The following is a 15,662-nucleotide window of genomic DNA, read 5'->3' as shown; positions in this document are numbered from 1 at the left end:
TATGGTTCTTGAATGATTCGAGATTTGGACCTGATCTGTCTAATTTGACCTGGAACACACACACAAAAAAAAAGGAAATTGGAGAAAGTTAGTGTGAGTAAAATGGTTGCCTTTAAGCCATAGGTTCAAATCCACCTATTTTTAGTGTATGAAAGCCACTGGTATGCAATACCTGTTTAGTGGTTTATGTGGATTGAGTCTGTTTTCTCAGTGTGGACTGTGCAGTCCACATTAAGGTAACTGCTGTCATGGCTGGTGCTCCATTGCTGATAGCCTCAGTAGAAAAGTTTTCTCCCCTTTGGAGCTGGTCCGGCCATGTAATGTGTCAGGCATGTAAGTGATAGTATTATAGAACTGTGCTGCAGAAATTGGCACCTAGCTTGCTGCCACAACACTGGGTGGCTTTTAGGAACCACAAGTCCTGTTTCCCTCACCCTGTTAGCTGCTGTGTTAATATAACAGGCAGATTCCTCAGTCTCTGTCTTCTCTCGTTTTTCCAGATGCAAAATGGGGAAAAATTATTGACCAGATGAACAGTGCTGTAGAAAGGTACCAGCCCTGCATACAAGAGAATTGCAGTTGCCACCAAAGGTGAGGACCCACTTCCCTTTTTTGCTTGAGGAGCCTTTTGGGATTAGAGGGAAAACACTGGACATGCATTTGAGGGTGGGATTTGGCAGAGCAACATTTGTAATCTGACCTGTTATACATACAGCTCAGAAGGGAGAACTAATGTGAAAAAAGGGAAATGCTATTCATAGTGTAATGTTAAATTAGTTGGTTACCTTCCTCATGCTGAAGTGTCATGAGGGTCTGAAATCCCTCTTGATGTTGCCTTTAGAGAAGTGTTGCCATATGGGGAAACTTGCATTGCAACTGATGTGCTGAAGCTGTTTTTGGGGATAGACTTAAATGTTTAGGACTGTCTGATACTTCTAAACAGCACTGCCCATTCAAAGGATGACAAGAAAAGAGGGAGTGGAAGGAAGAGACAAAATTTTAATACATTTGGGATGTGATTCTCAAAGGTATGATCTTAACAGCAAGGAGAGCTTTGTACATCCTAATTTCTGGACCGTAAGCCATCTTTTAAAAAGTTTAGTAGATGCTGTTTATATACTATGTCTGCCAACTGCCGAATACCAAATACTGCCCCAGTTAGCTAGTGGTTGGTGAAGCCTAGTTTTCTGGCATCAAAATGCTTGTAGCTGGGTTTGCTATATGTGCAAGCAGTGCATAGAACATTTGTGCGTTCCCCAAGCTGAGCTAAACTGAAGACCCCCAACACTACATTTGTCAGATGATTGGAAGCAGTGTTGAACTTACCATATATTAGCTGGAGGCCTCTCTTGCATGCAGCAGGAATGGGAATTTAATGTGTTTATTAACGATGGCTGGTGTCTACTTCTCCTTAGTGTTTGGAAACGGGACCTGGCTCCCTTTCGAGAGGGCATCTCCAAGGAGTTGCTGTCAAGTGTGGTTAGCCGAAAGCTTGGGACACACTACCAGATCATTGATAACAAATTATACCGGGAGCATGATTGCATGTTCCCTGCAAGGTGAGAGTAATTCATAAAATCCATCTGCCCAAAAAAGACAAAAATACCAGCTGAATTTGTGTTCTACTGGTTAGAGCATCCAAGCAGGATGATCTGAAGCCCACATTAGAGAGAGAGCCTGATGAAAGTGTGAAATGGATTGACTTCTGCAGTTAGTCTGACAAAAAGTTAAAACTGCACTTGATCATGCAAGGGGCTAGAAGGGGTTACAGCCCCAAACTGGTTGGTGTTCAAGATTGGTTGCAGGGGAAAATTTGCATTCTTGTCTGGACCAAAGTTGGGTTAGGAGTTGGAGGACTACTGACTGTACTTTGTGTTATGGTGTGGAAGGGTAATTGAGGGTAATTTCTTGTATATAGAATCTGTTACTCTGTTGACCAGTATTTCATCCAGTTCCCATGTATCTGAACCTTCTAACATAGTGACACATTGCTTCAGCTGGAGACATTTGGATGCAGTCTCTTTGGAACTCTTTGGAACATATTAGTACTGCTTCTTGATTAGCCAGTAGGATCTACTGAAAGGCAAGGAAGATAAAAGTTATGCTTTAAAGAAAAAAAACAAAATTCATATGTTTTTTGGTTTAAATTTTAAAAGAACATGATTTAAATAATCTCTTGTTGGCAAGTGGGTAATTCTGTACTTTTCTCCTCTTTAATAGTCTTTAATCAGGTGAAGTTTGGTTTTGGTTTGTTAATGTACTGGAAGACAAAAAATTTTTTTATTGCCACCCCTGCAGCATTTTTATTTTGAAATGATCAAGATTTTATGACAGTATCAGACAGGTTTTGCCAAAATTACATTTTTAGCCCCGATGTCTTGTACCCGAATAATAAAGTGTTTGCAGGATCAGACTTAATTTTCAACAGTTTGTTTTTTGCCTTCAGCTCTTTGCAAAATTCAGATAAGATACTTGAATAGAAATTGTGCGTAAAAAGGCCAGTCTTTATAGTTTAGTTCATGATAGGTATTTGTATAAAAATTGTGATGGAACTAATTTAAAATTGTTTTTACAATCCCAACTTGATTTGCATAAAAGGCTTTAAAAAAAACCAGTCAAGTGATTAAAATGAGTGAATTCCTGTGTATGCAGTTGCTGTCCCCTGCTCCAGCCTCAGGTTGGTTCCCTTTCTAGAAATCAAAGATGTATAATCTTTCCCTACTCCTGCACTTGGAAAGAGCTAAACAGATGCATCTCGCCCTATGGTGCAAAGCCTGTTGGTGGGTTCTTTGCACTTAGGGAAACAGCTTTACTGGGTTTATCATGTGCTTATTCTGTCTGGCTCAATGTATTGGTGGTTTACCCAGTCACTCGCTGGTTGAAGTATTCTTCTATGACAGGTTTCAATATTTAAAAAATTAAAGGACTATATCGTTACATATCCTGAAAAAGGAACATGACAAGTCCTAAATGTGTTAGGAATTTGTGTGTTCTCATGAAGAAATTAAATTCTTATCCACTCCACCAAAAGTAGGGAAGTTGACACATAATACATTCTGCCCCTCGAATTTCCTACCAGTTTCAGTTGGATGTAGCATTCTTGAATTCCTGTCCTAAATTGTTGGATAGCATTAGTACTCTGTAACAGCTGTCCTATTGCCTCCCTGTATTCTGTTGCAAGGGAAAGTTTTTTTTTCTGTATCTAAAGACCTTAAACTGAGAAATCTCAGCAGTGTATTGAGATGAAGCATTAATTGTCATCTCTCTGCCTTTATTTCTAACTAGCCTCAAACCTTGTCATCACTTACATTGATAAAGTTGTGTCCTTCGGTTTCCTACCCTACCTTTTTTGCCACTTCCTTCAGGGAGAATAAGTATTGAGGAAGGCACAGACATATAACTCATCATCACCACTTTTTATTCCTGACTTTTCACTGTATGTCTGTTCTTTGTAGGTGTAGTGGGGTTGAGCACTTCATTCTGGAGATCATTGATCACCTCCCCAACACGGAGATGGTGATAAATGTGCGTGATTACCCCCAGGTCCCCACGTGGATGAAACCCATCATCCCAGTCTTCTCCTTCAGTAAGGTGAGAGCCTGCACATGCCTTTGTGATGCTAGGAAAGATTAATCTAGAAAAAAAGAATGTAGTTCATCCTACTGCCTCATTGCAACCAAAGTAAGCAGCTATAACAAATCCCTTCCCAATTGAAAAACAAGGCTTCTTGAAGTTGGTTCTCCAAGAATCAGCTTTCTTTATCCAGCATTTAAAGACTATGTTGAAATTACCCTCTTCTTTAAAGTAAAAAACCTGAGGTTTTCTGTTTCTCATATTTAGAGATTCTTTTTATCTAATCCCCAGCAGAAGGAACTAGAGGCTTGTTCAAAGGAATATCAGCTCCTGTTCCAGACTCATGTGTCACATGCACCTGAGTGGAGTGATGTATATCACACTGGAATTATATGAACTGAGGTTCATTACAAGGTTAACTTCTCTGCTGAAGTTACAGTTTTACTTCAGAGATATTTTAAAAGGGATTCAAGAATCTAACATGGCATAGCAGGTTGTGCATTATCTCTCACCCTTTTGCATGTACACCCAAAAAACCAAACTCCTCATTCTTTGGGTAGATAGGGCATTTGTACACATTTGCGCCACAGTGCTGGGCACTTTTAAAAGCACCTGGCGCTGCGGTGCATACATTTGTATAAATGGCGAAATGCATGTGAGCTCTTGAGAAAATGTTGGTGGCATGCTTTTGAACTAAAACACACCAAAGATGTTTTAGTTCAGAAGTATGCCGCTGCCATTTTCTCAGCACTGATGCACATTTCACCATTTATATAACTGCATGCAAAACAGCACCAGCCACATGAGCTCACGTGTGGAGCAAAATCAGTGAATTGAGTCTGCTCTGACATGCTGGATCTTTGGCACATCAGGGCAGGCAAATGTATGTGTATAAATGCCCATCTTCTCTACTAAAAGAACTGCACCCCTATGTTGCAATTGTCATGGGCAATAACTTGAGGGCAGTATGCTGAGAAACCAAACCAGAGCTTGGTTCTGTTCCCTTGATAACAGAACTTTCATTCATGTCCCAAATCTGGTACAGCATTTCAGTGAAATGTAGCCCCCTTCCCCCCAAGAAGCCTTGCAGAATGTTGGAAATCAAGAAAAACTAGACAAGTCTCAAGGGAAGAAATGGGCTGGTCAACATCTAAGGACCAAGAAACTCATATGCTGGCTTGGGGTATGCCTGCGAAGTACCAGTTTGTAACTGTTTGGTTTTACACAAATTAGAAGTGCACCAATATAAAGAAAATTGGTTGTATTGGAAATCGGCCCAATGCGGTCAGTAATTTGGCTGATAAATGCCCATGCGTGTGTGCAGTTTCAGCACAGCACGCAGGCAGCGAGGAACACAGCCTGGCAGCTTGGAGAGCACTGTGCAGCTGGTAAGTCTGTTGTGGGAAGGGGAGGGGGAAGGGAAGGGAAGGGGCATGGTGGGGAGTAGGTAGATCAGCGCCCCTATGGTGAGAGAGGGAGTGGGGCAGGGGCTGGGGCAGACACTGCCCAGCTGGGGCAGGGCATGGGATGGAGCCGTGGCTCACTTGGGTGGCACAGGGGAGGATGTGCTTCTGGTCTGCATGGGGCAGAATGGGTGAGCTGGAGCTGCTCTGGGCTCTTTGCTGTGGGGGCTGGGCTCGGGGTGAGCAGTGGCAGCCTGGAATTGGGGCTACAGGGGGAGGCTGTAGCCACCTCAAATTTCGCTGTAGCCACCCCATAATCCCCCTCCCAGTGCTGCTGCCACCTGCCTGGAGCACAACCCTGGCTCAGTGCCCCGCTTCCACCCACATGCTGGGAAGAGCTAGAGCTGCGCTGGGCAAGTGGCAGTGTCAGTGGGAGAGGAGTGTATGGGGGGGCTACGGTGAAATTTGGGGTGGCTGCAGCCTCCTCTGTAGCCACGCTCCCAGCAGTGCCACCACCCGCCCTGAGCCCAATGCCCCCTAAGAGGAGCCCAGTGCAGCCTGCAGCTACAGCCTGCCCCACCCCCCCGACACGCACAGACCTGGGGGCATACATTCCCCACCTCCCCCCACAGCTCTGTCCCATGCCCTGCCTGCCCTGCCATCTACCCTAGCCCCTGCCCCACTCCCTCCCCTCACTGCAGGGGGTGTTGATCTGCACCTCCCACGCCCCTCCCCTCCTACCACAGCAGACTTACCAGCTGCACACAGCTGTATTGGAAATAGGATCAATATTGGCCAATATGCTGTCTTAAAAATTACTATTGGTATTGGCTCCCAAAATCTTTATCGGTGCATCCGTAATACAAATCCCAGCTAATCATTAACTTTTTAATAAGAAGACTGACATTTCCAGTGAATGGGAATTTGTGCACCTACTAGCATCTTTGTAGCTAGCAGGAACGTTTGGAGAAAGCTTACAAGATTCCAGAAAACCAGCCCTCTGTTACATACAACAGATTTATTACAATTGAGAGATCCCTGTGTAACTCAGCTAACATTAATTTCCTTGCTTTTAAGACCTCTGAGTACTGTGATATCATGTACCCTGCCTGGACGTTTTGGGAAGGAGGGCCAGCTGTGTGGCCAATTTACCCAACAGGCCTGGGGCGCTGGGACCAAATGAGAGAGGATCTCCGAAGGTAGGTCTCAGGAGTCTTTTTTTTTTTAAATGGGAAAATAAGCCCTTGAACATAACTGGGCAGTGGCACCTCTAGTGTTAGTGCAACCGAGCATATTACTGTCAAAGCCTTGGTAGGGTCTGCTTTCATGCATCCACATTATTTTATGCTCTGATTTGCTGGCTCCCATTCCATGAGCTAAACAAGGTTGTAGTATTGGATGAGTCCTCCATGTGTTTCCAGCCTCTCAGCAAGGAATGTTAAAGACCAAATATATTTACTATGGGGTGAGAGCCCAGGCCTTCACAGTTGGTTAATGTAAGAGATCCCATCAACTTCATTTAGGCAGGTTAGGTCATTAAAGCAGCAGTTCTTGAACTGTTATCTGCAGAGGTCTAGCACGGCATGTGGTGCAGACTTTGTTTCAAGCCACTTCTGCAGTAACCCAGGCTCTTACTGTAGTGGTGAATCTGGGTGCCAGTAAAAGCAGCTGGGGAAGAGAGAGGAACCCTTATACCTGCCTCCTGCTACACCAAAGAAGAAACAGGAGCTGCCCTCTGGCTGGAGAGTCATTATGGGACTAAGGCTAAGTAGCAGGACCAGAAAACCAGGGAGTCTTTCCTTTGTCAACCTAACAAGGGCTGGTCTTTCTTAAAAGTACAGGCAGGTGAGCAAGTCAATAAATACTATAGGAAGTGACATTTCAAAGTACAGACCCGTTAGTATTTGGACTCTCAAAGTTTCAGACATTAGTTGAAGCTCAAAAGTAGGGTTTTTTGTTTTCTTAATTATGAGGGGATACAAAAATACCATTTCTGGAATGCCTAAAGTTGTGCTCTGTGTGTGCTGGTGAAAATAGTTTTAAAACAATTTTTCTGTCTCCAAAAATTGCCAATTGGTTCCAATTGAGCAGATGTTCACTTGTCCGGGGACTGTGTTTGCATCATTGGGGTTACATGTGGATGCAGAGATCCACCTGCATAGATCAGATTGTAGGATTAACACCTACATTTTAGACAAGACAGCTCTTGTGAGAAAATAGGCAAGGGATTGCAAAAGAGAGATGGCAAGGATTGCAAAATTTAAGGTTGTGGGGTAAGAGTTGTGTCACTCGCATCTTTTGATGAGTACGTTCATGTACATGGAGACACACGGGTACACACGTGTGCCATATGGGATTATAAAAATTATTTTCATAATGGTTGACTCTTTTTAAATTAAAATGAAAGTTGCCTATATAAACATTAGCTGTAGTGTTATCACCTTACGACCAATGTTTTGCTGAAAAGTAGACAGTAGGAAACACAAAGGTCTAGAAACCGCGTAGACTAGTTCCATTAATTGCTTAGTGAAAGGGGGGAAAATAAAGCAGCAGGAAAATTAGTGAAAAGTGGAATAGAGTTTTTAAATTGCTGTACACTTTCATTTACTGTTTTATTAATAACAGGCAAAAGTTTACTTTACATGCATGTATACCTTGTTATCTTGACAGTATCCTTACAAAGTAGCCTGTAATATTTTGGCTAGAGAACAATGATCTGTGGGAAAGCCCATTTTGTTGGCCTTAAATGAGATACTTTCGTACCATGAAGAAGAAAGTGGCCCAGCAAACCTGAATAGTAATAAAGAAGACTAGCCTATAGAAGACTATAACTGCACTTTCATGATTATGTCTAAAAAATATTTCCAGATCTGCAGAAAAATGGCCCTGGAAGGAAAAGCTCTCCACAGGATATTTCCGAGGATCCAGGTGAGTCCATTTTCCAGTTCAGGGATATGCTGGCCACATGGGTTGCAAACAATACCAGCTAAATCAAAACCAAAGTCAGGCTGAGGCATTAGCCTTTTATTTCTGGAGACCTTTTAAATATTGCTTGTTTCAAATAGATGCAGAGGTTGTAAATGTTCAAACAACATATACAGTGTCCTGACATTTCATATTACTTGTGGAAGATATGGCAAATCCTGTAGTGAAGTGAAGTAGTGCAGCATGGCAAATATTGCTCGATTTTTCTTGGGCCACAGCTATCTTGGTCCACATCCTGGGGGAAAAACCTGACACAGTTTGGCATGATTAGTAGTTTCTGGGATTCTTACTGAATTGATAAGAAAGGGAAACCTCTTTGGCTTGAGGGGTTGCTTCCTGAGGAAGCATTTACAGCATTTGTTGCTGGTGCTCATGAATTGGCCACTCCAAATACTAAACAAAAAAATTAACTCAAAATACTGGTTTTTATAAATAAAAAAATGTCACCCACTTTGTATTCCATCACGAATCTAGGTAACAAATGCTTTTTGTAAGTCATATAGTATAGTAAAATAAATATAAGAAATCCATCACCCCTTGTGGTTATGCACAGGTATTCAGCTATTTTAGTTCTCATGCAGACCATTTAATTGATTAAAAAGAGGTTTCTTTCAGCAGCATTTACCTTCCTTTGCAATGGGAACCATAGGGTATGCATCAGAAGGTTTCTTTTATCCCTGTAGCTTTTTTTTGCCCATTTGTATGATCTGTTCTCTATCAAAGTGCTCTTGAGTGACTCAATGGGTATTCTTACAGCAGTGATACTCGAATGGTGGGGAGTGAGGAAAAAGGTAGATGGCTTTTTCTATCCCTCACAATGTTCACATGACAGCAGTACTAATTTTTCCCTCTTTCTTCTGTTACTCGTGTTTATAGATTATGCGGTGAGAAATACAGTCCTGATAATTTATGACTATCACTAGTATATTCAGGGGATGAAGAATGAAAGATTTGGGACAGGTCACAGCTTTGTAGTATATTAAAATAGCTTTTAACAAAAAATATGTGAAAAGATGTTAAGTTTCTCTCAACTTTCATTGTTTTATGGGTAAATTGAGGCTTTGAATCAGGCTTTGAAAAGACAGCTCTTGCTGATTTGTTCTGAATAACGTTTAAATAGTATAGGACTTAAAAGGGGTAAAGGTATATCGCTCAGAATTATTCCACTTCTTCCATAACTGTACGAAGATGAAGAGCAGCACTGACTGATTCCAATGGTTTTTCTGTTGCAGAACAAGTCCTGAGAGAGATCCCCTTATTCTTTTGTCTCGAGAAAACCCTGAACTCGTTGATGCAGAATACACAAAAAACCAGGCCTGGAAATCTGAAAAAGTAACCTTGAATAAGCCAACTGGATAAGCAGCCTAGAAAGCAACAGATAAGAAAGGGCAATATCAAGTAGTTTATGTACAGGCTGATTTGTGTGAGACTGGGGGTTTCCGTTGCTGTCTGATGGTGGGATTGATTGGTCCCCTCTGTACTCAGAGGGATTTAATAGTAGGAATAAGTAATAACCTGTTGCATGTTTACTTTTTTCCTAATGGCCAGTATCACTGAAGCATCCGAAGGGACCCCAAACTATGATCTGACCCAGGGGTATCCTATTGGTAGCCTGCAGGGCTTGTTGGGAAAGTTGCTGGAACTGCTGTGTTAGTGCGGCTCTGGGATGCAGGGGTGAAGACCCACTGCTCATTGCACCTAACTCCTTTCCTACTTCAGAATTTAGGGTCTTTAGTGCCCATCGGTGACTAAAATTGGTCAGTGGGTGTTGGTCATCCAGCCTGTGAGAAGCATTGTAGTCTGATCTGGCCTACAAAGCCAGATTGAGTTGAAAAGCCTGCTTTGACCTCAGGAACCCAGGACAGATGCCCCAGATAGTGGGGAGGCTATAGTGGAGACCGGCTTTTTAAAGTGTTTCCATCTTCTGCCAGCTCTCTTATTTGGATCCAGCTGCCTCAGCTGTTTTGTCTAGATGCTTTCAGTGAAGCATTGAGAAAGCTTGAACACTGTACTGCTCATATTTGATGTGGAGTAGGGGATCCTATTGTCTGCAAATGGCTGGCACTTCAGGCCAGGTTGGCTCAGCTGCTTTTGCAGAGGTGCTGAACAACGGTGGAACTAGAGGAAGGGAGCCTTGTGGGACTCCACTAACAGCCTTCAGGGTTCAGACAGAAAAGTTCTTGATCTACTGAGGACATTTTGACCCCATTGTTCTAGGAGATTGGATGGGGGTACTAGGTTATCAGTGAGGAAACTTCTTGTCAGCTGTCAGAGAAAACCATTCCAATTCAGACTGTAGTAGCAAAGTGAGATCAGTAGGGGTTGGAAGGCTGAGACCTCACTCAAGTCTAAGCTTTGTAGCTGACTGAGATTTTGGATCAGTTGACAAAACCAAAGATAGTTTTGATCCCTGTGATAGTAGATGTAAGTTTGCCCTCTAGCTGGATAATTTTGCAAGATGACCATGATGACTAAGGTGTATTGGGGCAAAAAATTACAATCTTTCTTCTACCAATGATTAGTCTTGCATTACTGCTGATTGTTGCAATTATTCCTGGGTTATACTGAGACTTTCAGTCTCTAGGATCTGTCACCTTGCTGCCCAACATGGTTAACTTTTGCATCCAGGAATTTTAAATTGACTAGAGTTCACCTCTCTTTATAGATATTAGACGAGAGACTTTCATGATAGACTCTCATCTCGTTGGCCATAAGGTGATCTAAGTCCTGGATCAGTAGGTGTTTCATGCTTCTGAAGTCTGGTCAGAAACTAAGGACTGCCTTTCAGTGTTGAAGTCTCAAATAGAGACCTCAAAATAGAGACCTGCCTATTGACCCCTTCTAGCAACCCTGTTACCTGTTCTAAGGGTCCACTTCTGACTCCCAGTGTAGGTTAGACACACCTTTCCCAGAATTTCACTGAAGACGGAATAACTCTTCAGACAAAACCTGGCAAATAGGCTTTGTAAAAGGTTCTAAACATTGCTTTTGATATGAAAAAATACTACAAGACTTTAGAGTCTGTTGGAAAACAAATGCCTCTTAAATTCAATGCAACATCTCTCTATCTAGCTCCCATTCCCCTTGGCAGACCCAGGATATGGGTATCTAGCTCTGTTTAGGAAGGCAGGCGGCTCATGATTTTACTTGTCTAGCCCCAGTTGGTTCTGCGGCCTTTACAAAATCTGACTTTTTTTTTGCAAATATATATAGGACAAAAAGGACAGTTTTAGTAAAAGTAACATGAGAGGTGTGCATGTGTGCATATATGTGTGTTTACTTTTACCAAAACTGTCCCGTAATCACTGTGGCTCTCTTGGCAGTCCAAAACACATCATTGCTATTACATCACCGTACACATTCCCATCACAATATCTGCACTGCGTTTTTCTGTGTCCATGTGACCATCATCCTTGCCCATCACAAAGATATGCAACCTTTCCCTACACCTTCAGCTAGGTTCCTTCCTGACCATGTTTCTGTGTGCCTCTATTTCCACAAGACCTGTTTATATCTTTCTTGTCATCTCTTTATTTATACTGTTGGTCCCTTCTACCTGCTTTAAACTCAAGCTGCCAACAGGTACAGCCTGCCAGCCTGGTTTTTGTAGGCCTCTGGTAGTCCCCTGTTGTAAGCATTTCTAGTGCAATAGCCACTCACTAAGATCTGATGACCAATCATTGTTCCAAGTCTAGAGGGTGCATGTGAGAGGCCTTGCAAATGAGGTCATCCCATAATGACAGGAATATTCAGGACACAGCAATGTCTGTGGTTACAGCTACATAAGAACTCAGTTCAGCCAAGGTGAGGACCTGGTACAAGGTTTTCTTAGAAAGTTTATAATGTTTTGACAATCTCTCAGCTAGAGTTTAGAGAGGCTTGAAAAAACACTATCACATCTAGAAGCTAAACTGGAAGTATGAGTAAGGATGGAAGTAATTTAGACTTTATCTTGATTTATCATTTACTAAAACATTTAAAAAAAAAATCAATATAACATTTGAATATGAAATATTGCTGAACTGCTTCTTTTAAACATCTTGTTTCTTTAAGGACACTCTTGGGAAACCCCCAGCTAAGGAAATTCCACTGGTTGATCACTGCAAATACAAGTGAGGTTTTGATCACTACATCCGTTTAAGGGCTACTATTTGTGTTGCTAATCTTATTTGTTCTAGTATAATGTTTTATTTTTAAGGCCCTGGTCTTGCAGCTGATTCCATTCAGACAGGCAGACCCATGCATTAATTCTGTGGAGTCACTTGAAGGTTTGGGAGCTGTGTTTGGCCCCTTTAAATGTCAGATTCAGGATCCTGGCATGGCTGGAGTGTGAATGAGAATTGAAGTTTTTTGTAAGAAATAAGCACAGAAGTCTTTCTTAGATCCCAAATCACAAATAAATGTGTGTATTGATTGAAAATGCTCCACTAGAACCTATCAACAGTTGTTGGTGACACCAGATCCTTTTTTGTGATCTTCCATTCAATTTGTCATAGCCAACATGTTTCTGTTGCATTAATATAATCATCATGCTTGCCAATGTTCTGTTGACCTTTTTCCCTGCCGGACAGTGGAAAACCTACCAGTCCTGATCTGGCTCCCACTCTTGGGCGTTTGGGGTGAGATGTGTCCTTCAGCTTAGCCATGTCTAAGTGAGACCCCACTGGCTGTTACACTGAAGGCAGGGGAGGGGAGACAGAAAATGCAGAGTAGTTATTTATAGCCCAGGCTCCACAAGTTTTTAACTTGGAGTAAAGGCACAGAGCATGTTACCAGAGCAGACAAGAATTTTACAAACCTTAAAAATGTCTTTAGTTATAGGTTTGATGGCTCTGGGAAACCAATACAAAAATGTGATTTATCTTTTTACAGATACCTTTTTAATTTTCGTGGGGTGGCAGCCAGCTTCCGTCTCAAACATCTCTTCCTGTGTGGCTCACTTGTCTTTCATGTGGGTGAGGAGTGGCTGGAGTTTTTCTACCCACAGCTGAAGCCTTGGGTTCACTACATCCCTGTTAAATCAGACCTCTCTGATGTCAGGTGAGAGACTAAAGCTGATCTGCCTGGTATTACCCAGTAATGGCTAGGGTATTATGCAAACTGATTCGCTGTAGTGGGCTGAATCCTTGAAGTGTGATTTTAACCACCAAGGCAAAGTACCCATGCCTTGTCTCATATTCAGAGCAGCAAAGGTAGAGTATCAAGTAGTGGCTAAGCAGTTGGCAGTTCCTTAGACAGATGGGGTGTGTATGTGCATATGTTGTTTTCTTTGCAAAAGAAGAAAACAAAACCCTCGGTACATTTTAGTTGGATACCAAGTGGATTAAAGCCTTACAATTGTAAAAGGTAAACAAGTTACTGCCCTGATTAGAGGCACGCAATGCACGTAGACAATAGGTCTAATATTGTCTAGATTACTGAATGCATTTTGGATTCTGCCCGTAACTGTTTAGTGTAAACCTTTGTTCTGAGATCCCGGTCAGGGACCTATATTGAACTTTACGAAGACATTCAGTATATCTTGGGAGGTGGGGGAGGCAGAGAGCAAAAATCTAAAAAGCGAGGCAAGCCATCAGCATTTCTAACATGCAGAGTACAAAGGAGAGCAGTGGGCCTAGCCAGTAACACATTCCCACAGCTCTCCAATCTCGGAGTTGACTTTCTCTCCCTCAGAACTGCCCGTTGCTGCAAACTACAAATGTATTCCTGGTTATATTAGCAACACCAGTAGTACATGATGTTTGAGAGTCCATAAATCCATCTCTACCACAGTAGCCTGGCCCAGAGTTGCAGTATTCTACCTTGATGCTGTGGTCACCTGCTACCTGTTGTCTTCATTTTAGGGAACTGTTACAGTTTGTGAAGGAAAATGATGATATAGCACAAGAAATTTCAGAGAGGTAAGTTTTATATCCTTCCTGATGCAGGGAATTCTCTTTCCTGTTTCATCAGTGAGAAGTGCAACCTGTAGAGGACAGCCTTGTGATAACAGTGAACAGTGTATTTATCATAAGCAGCAAAGTTGTATGGTTTACACTACTAATGACAGAGTAGCATCATTTCACATTATGGCCTCTAGTTCAGATCTGATGCTGTAGGCCATTCATCCCCTCTCCCAAGAGCCAGGGGGTCTTAACTTTAGGCCACTTTGTAAAATGTGCTAACTTCAGTGAACAAATGTCCACATCGCAAAAATGCCACCACTGGTTGTAGTATCTGGTGCTCTTAAGGAAAAAGTCAAGGCTTGTGGGTAAGCCAGTGCTGGGAAAGCTTGTACTGATCTCCTCCAGACTATTCCTGTTCGTTATTCACAAGACATTTCAGTCTTTAGAGGCTTCAGTGCTAACAAAAAATCAGCTTAACATTTATAAAAAATACTGCATGTTGCTCTTCAAAAATGTATGACAACCCCAGACAGCAATCAGCAAAAGCCAGATCAAAAGGATTTGATTTGGCAAAAAAACCTTGAATCAAAGGATTTTTTTTTTGTAGGAACCAAGAATTGACTCTGGTCTGATATTTTTGTTTGTCTTCAGAGGGCGCCAGTTTATCACAGACCACTTGCGGATGGAGGATGTCTCTTGTTACTGGAAGAATCTGCTGACTGAATATTCTAAAACCCTGACTTACAAAGTTAAAAGGGAGAAGAACTACGATGTTGTCTCCAAGCATTTGAAAACGGAGCTTTAAAAGGCTATTATGGTTCTCTCCAATTCAAGGCCTGTAGCTGGTGATCACTGTGGAAATCCCAAGATTACTTATCTTAGATTCCTTTCAACACAGCCCATACACTAAAACTATAGTAAACAGAAGATTTGGAACTTAAAATAATTCCTGTATGATCCGATTTCATCACACAATATCTATAACACCATTAGCTAGACCTAAACTCCTAGATAAGATAGATAAATAATGAAATGATATGTTTAGTGCTCAGAGCAGGGAACTGGGTGCTGCTACCACCTCCCTCTGACTTGCTATGGACCTGACCTAAATTCCATTGCAGTCCATGGAATCCTTGGCGTTATAACACCTCTGTGACCGTGGGCACATCATTTAGTCCTCCTGTACCACCCTTGTACTACTTCTATTTTTGGCAAATTGTCACCATTATTTTAGTAATGGGATGATGGTCAGGAGACAGGCATTTCTTGTCAGCAGCAGAGATTGGGGGTTTAGGTTAGTTTTATGGAGAATTTAGAATATAATTTCTTTTTTGTAGGTTTATATGATTTTGTAAGAGCTCAGATGCTCAGGCCAAGATGGGCAGTTGAACACTTGTGCAAACTTCCTACCTCATAACCCATGTGTGTAATGGAGAGTCAATGTTTATAGCATGCACTGTAGTCCTGAGGTGAGGGGGGCAGGTATAAGGCAGTGTTCTCACTTTGCATACAGCTCTCTTTACTTGCTTTTAAGGGCTGCATCCAGACAAGCGTGGCCATACAGTATGTGGCACCACAAACCCATCCGTGATGCCACACACTGCACATTTTGGCATTTCCTGCGCTGCCTCTACCTTGCAGCATGGGGGGTGGCTTTTTGAACCCTGAAGATCCAGGGGTCAAAAAAACGCACAGAAAAAAAAACAAACCAGGGTGGTGCATGTGGAGGTAGCACACAGTGCCCAAAATGAGCCTGGCCAGCTGGAGCTGTACCCCCAGGATCCCAGGTAAGATTTCATAGACAATAGGGCTGGAA

At 42.2% G+C, this 15,662-nt stretch overlaps 1 protein-coding gene across 1 annotated transcript; it reads left to right on the top strand.

The window, feature by feature from the left end:
* Positions 1–460: 460 nt before the first annotated feature.
* Positions 461–15,373, top strand: POGLUT1 (protein O-glucosyltransferase 1; the record flags this gene model as incomplete). The annotated part of the gene is made up of 10 exons (XM_019557102.1): positions 461–591; positions 1,416–1,559; positions 3,456–3,591; positions 6,054–6,175; positions 7,845–7,904; positions 9,194–9,293; positions 12,015–12,073; positions 12,834–13,001; positions 13,805–13,861; positions 14,498–15,373. Coding segments are annotated over 10 exons (1,131 nt in total), but the record flags the coding sequence as incomplete, so codon positions are not given.
* Between the last annotated feature and the right edge of the window lie 289 nt (positions 15,374–15,662).

This window comes from Crocodylus porosus, unplaced genomic scaffold (assembly GCF_001723895.1).
Source record: "Crocodylus porosus isolate Cpor-Errol unplaced genomic scaffold, CroPor_comp1, whole genome shotgun sequence".
In the NCBI taxonomy this organism is placed as follows: Eukaryota; Metazoa; Chordata; order Crocodylia; family Crocodylidae; genus Crocodylus; species Crocodylus porosus.
This window is presented reverse-complemented; position numbering and strand designations above follow the sequence as displayed.